At 31.7% G+C, this 3,296-nt stretch overlaps 1 protein-coding gene across 1 annotated transcript in view; it reads left to right on the forward strand.

Moving 5' to 3' along the window:
* The first annotated feature begins 545 nt into the window (after nucleotides 1-545).
* LOC106682081 (ATP-binding cassette subfamily G member 4) overlaps nucleotides 546-3,296 on the forward strand; it is a 212,126-nt gene continuing 209,375 nt past the window's right edge. Inside the window, exon 1 of the mRNA XM_014422781.2 lies at nucleotides 546-779. Within this exon, the coding sequence (XP_014278267.1) occupies nucleotides 650-779 (130 nt within the window). The 5' untranslated portion in view covers nucleotides 546-649. The remainder of the gene's footprint in view (nucleotides 780-3,296) is intronic.

Raw genomic sequence — 3,296 nt, forward strand, 5'->3', positions numbered from 1 at the left:
TAATAGATGATAAAGAGGCAAAATATAAGTAAAGTATACCAAGAAATGAATAGAAAAAAAAAAAAAATTCTGAAAACACCAATAATAATATAGTGAACAAAACTTATAACGCAGGTAAGGAAAATGGATAAAAGTGGAGAAAATAAGGGGTAAGAGTAAAATAAAGAATAGGTTAATCCAGTAATAAAATAGGTTAAGCCAACTTATTTGTGTTTATTATTGACCGCATCCCCAACCATCTTCTCGTAATTATACATAGTTTCCATCAAAGTAATACGAAATTGGGGTAAAATTACTGCCTTTTTTTTCACTCCGACTCTTTTACTATTAGTGATGTGAAATCATCTGATAAGAATCCTGTCTATCATGATGATTACAATGATGATGTTTCGTTTAGTCAACCTGAAATAAAACGTATTCGTAAAATCCTCCCTATAAACTTATACGTAATCCAACTGGAACGTAATACGAGGAATAGCACTGTTGATAAAAGGTTGATAAACTGAGAGCATACACTAGGCGCCCCCCTCCACTACACGCTCCTACTGAAAGCAGTCAGTCCGGTTGGAGTGGCCGTAGTGTTAGTGTGACAGTGTTGGCTATATCCTCTAACGAAACACTACGACTGTCGCGAGCCATGACATAGGAGATGAAGGGAAGTAACAATCTACCCCTAGACGTCCTTAAGGATTCGCCTAGGCAGTTCAGCGAACCCGTGCAAGTATCCTTCAAGGATGTCACTTGTTCTGTCAGGGCAGGCTACACCTTCTTCTCTAGAGGTATCGTCTAGTTTATTTAATAATATAATAATAAATATAATAAATAATAATGTAATATAATAAACACTCACACGCCTATAAACCACTATCCGATACTCTTATCTACTCGTACATCTGCACGGGACGCATAGCAAATGTTATCTCGAGGGCTTAAGATTCTTTCATAATAAAAAAGTAAATTTAATTATATTATTTTGTTATGAATTTGTTACTATTTACAATTAAATGTAATATGGAATTTTGAGAATTAGAATAAATACCAAATTGAGACAAAAATAAAATAAATTAATTTTAAAACAAGGCTGACCTGTATGAGTGGGAGGTTATAAATGGTTTGTTATATGGTGGTGTATTTGTTGTGGATATTCTTATATAAGAAGAATTAAATATTAATGATTTTAAATTTAATAAAAAAAAAATAGGTAAATAAACTTAAGCTTATTAATAATAAATATGACTCTCTAATAATTGACTTTTTAAATAGGCTTTTAACTTATAATAAAGGAAATGACCTGGGCAGAATAGCCTGCAAAAGAAACTTTAAATTAATGTAAGGAAGAAATTATAATTGAAGGTGTGTTATATTATTGATGAATAATGTTGTTGTTATAAGTGTTAAAAATGAAGATATAATATAAGCTGTTAAATATTTAGATGTCCTTGAGGATGGCTAAAATGGCCGAAACGTTGGACTGGTGAAAAATAAAAAGTGTTGAGACTAAAAAGGATACAAATTTTGATTTATTTAATAAAAAAATAAAATTAATTTTACTAAAAAACTTTTCCCGATTTAATGGGAGAAAATTTAGATATAATAGCAATTTATTAAGATGGAATTCACCAAGTGAATTATATTTCATATGATGACTTAAATATTTTCAGTCATATGATATAACTCGATTTTGTATAAAAGCCAGGCAGTTATCAATTATAAAATATGATTTAAACTAAAGAAAAAATAATAATATTGATGAGTGAGTGATATCAGTGTTTACATCAATTGCAATTAAAAGTATTTTTATTTAAATGAAATATTTATATACATAGGTTAATTTGATTTATTTTATTAGAACTGGGCAGAATAGCCTGCTAAAAAATAGTGAGGTGTGAATTTATAGTTAAGATTGTCCTTGAGGATGGTCAGATTGGACGAAACGTGGACATTTAACGTATTAATAAATAGTATTGAGGCCTAATTGGACACAATTTATTTTATTTAATAAAAAAAAAAAGAATATAATGCAGATAAACTACAGACTTATTTAATATTTTATAATTCTTTATCTCTCAAACATATCAACTGTAAAAAAACAAAAAAAAACAATTTACTTAAAATAACTTTCAAGTGTAATATTTTACTCGATTTATTTCTTGAAATATTTTTAGGAAAAAGCATCTTCAAACCAAAAAGTAGTTTTAGCTTGTGAAATTTTAGAACTTCCATGAATAATATTAAGAGATCTTTTTGTTTCGAAGAAGTTTTTTCCTAGTACAATATATCCAGAAAAGATTGGAAAACTGTGTGAAACCCTCCACTCCCGCCCTCCATGTTAGCCTTGCTTATGTGACTTTTCAAACTGACAATTATAGCGAGTAGGTTGGTCGATGTACGACATGTCACAATCTCACAAGAGATCATAATAAGAAAAAAAGGCAATTCTTACCAGCCGGACCTGCCCCACTAAGCCCCCCGAAGAACGACAGTCCTAAATCACTTTTGGAACATTTGCTTAAAACTGGAAGAGGAGACTTTAAGATAGTTTAATCCAGCAATATTTAAAAAGTGCCTTAAATTGGAAAACGGCGTGAAATATACATTAAATATAATTTAAATAAAAATTAAATTTGTACTGGTACAACCTTTGAAGGGTTATGTTCAGCAGTATAGTAAGGGAATACTAGAACAACGGTTGTACAAAGAGATGATTTGGTTAGAATCATGCTCCAGATTTTTTTTCCCAATTTACGAGGTTGGGTGGACCCCGCAGGGCTTCTGAACCTACAATACTCACAGGGCTGACACATAAAATAATAATCTACCACAGCCGGATTCGAACATGGGGTCTTTGGAGTTATTAGCACAATGCCTTACCAATTAGTGGGTGTTGTTACCCACTCCCACCGATAATATGCTATATGTTAAAATAATATAATATTATATTTACATTTAAAATAATCCTCACATCAGACTGAAAAGACAGGAAACTGCACGTCGATTTCGACTATTACAGCACTTACTAGACAAACGGTCTAAACTTCCAACACATTGCAAAAGACTGATCTACATGACTGTAATAAGGCCAATCTGGACTTATGGAGTTGAGCTTTGGGCCTCCACTAAACCTTCCAATTCCTCTCGTATCCAATCCTTACAATACAAAATCCTCAATGCTCCTTACTTTGCCACAAATAAAATCATACATAAAGACCTTAATGTTCCCTATGTAACCGATCTAGCCCGGACCAGATATCACTCCTTCCATTATAAACTCCCTAACCACTCAAACCCCCTAGTTT

The sequence above is a fragment of the Halyomorpha halys genome, unplaced genomic scaffold, assembly GCF_000696795.3.
Source record: "Halyomorpha halys isolate HHAL.00 unplaced genomic scaffold, Hhal_1.1 Scaffold2.1, whole genome shotgun sequence".
Taxonomy (NCBI): Eukaryota; Metazoa; Arthropoda; class Insecta; order Hemiptera; family Pentatomidae; genus Halyomorpha; species Halyomorpha halys.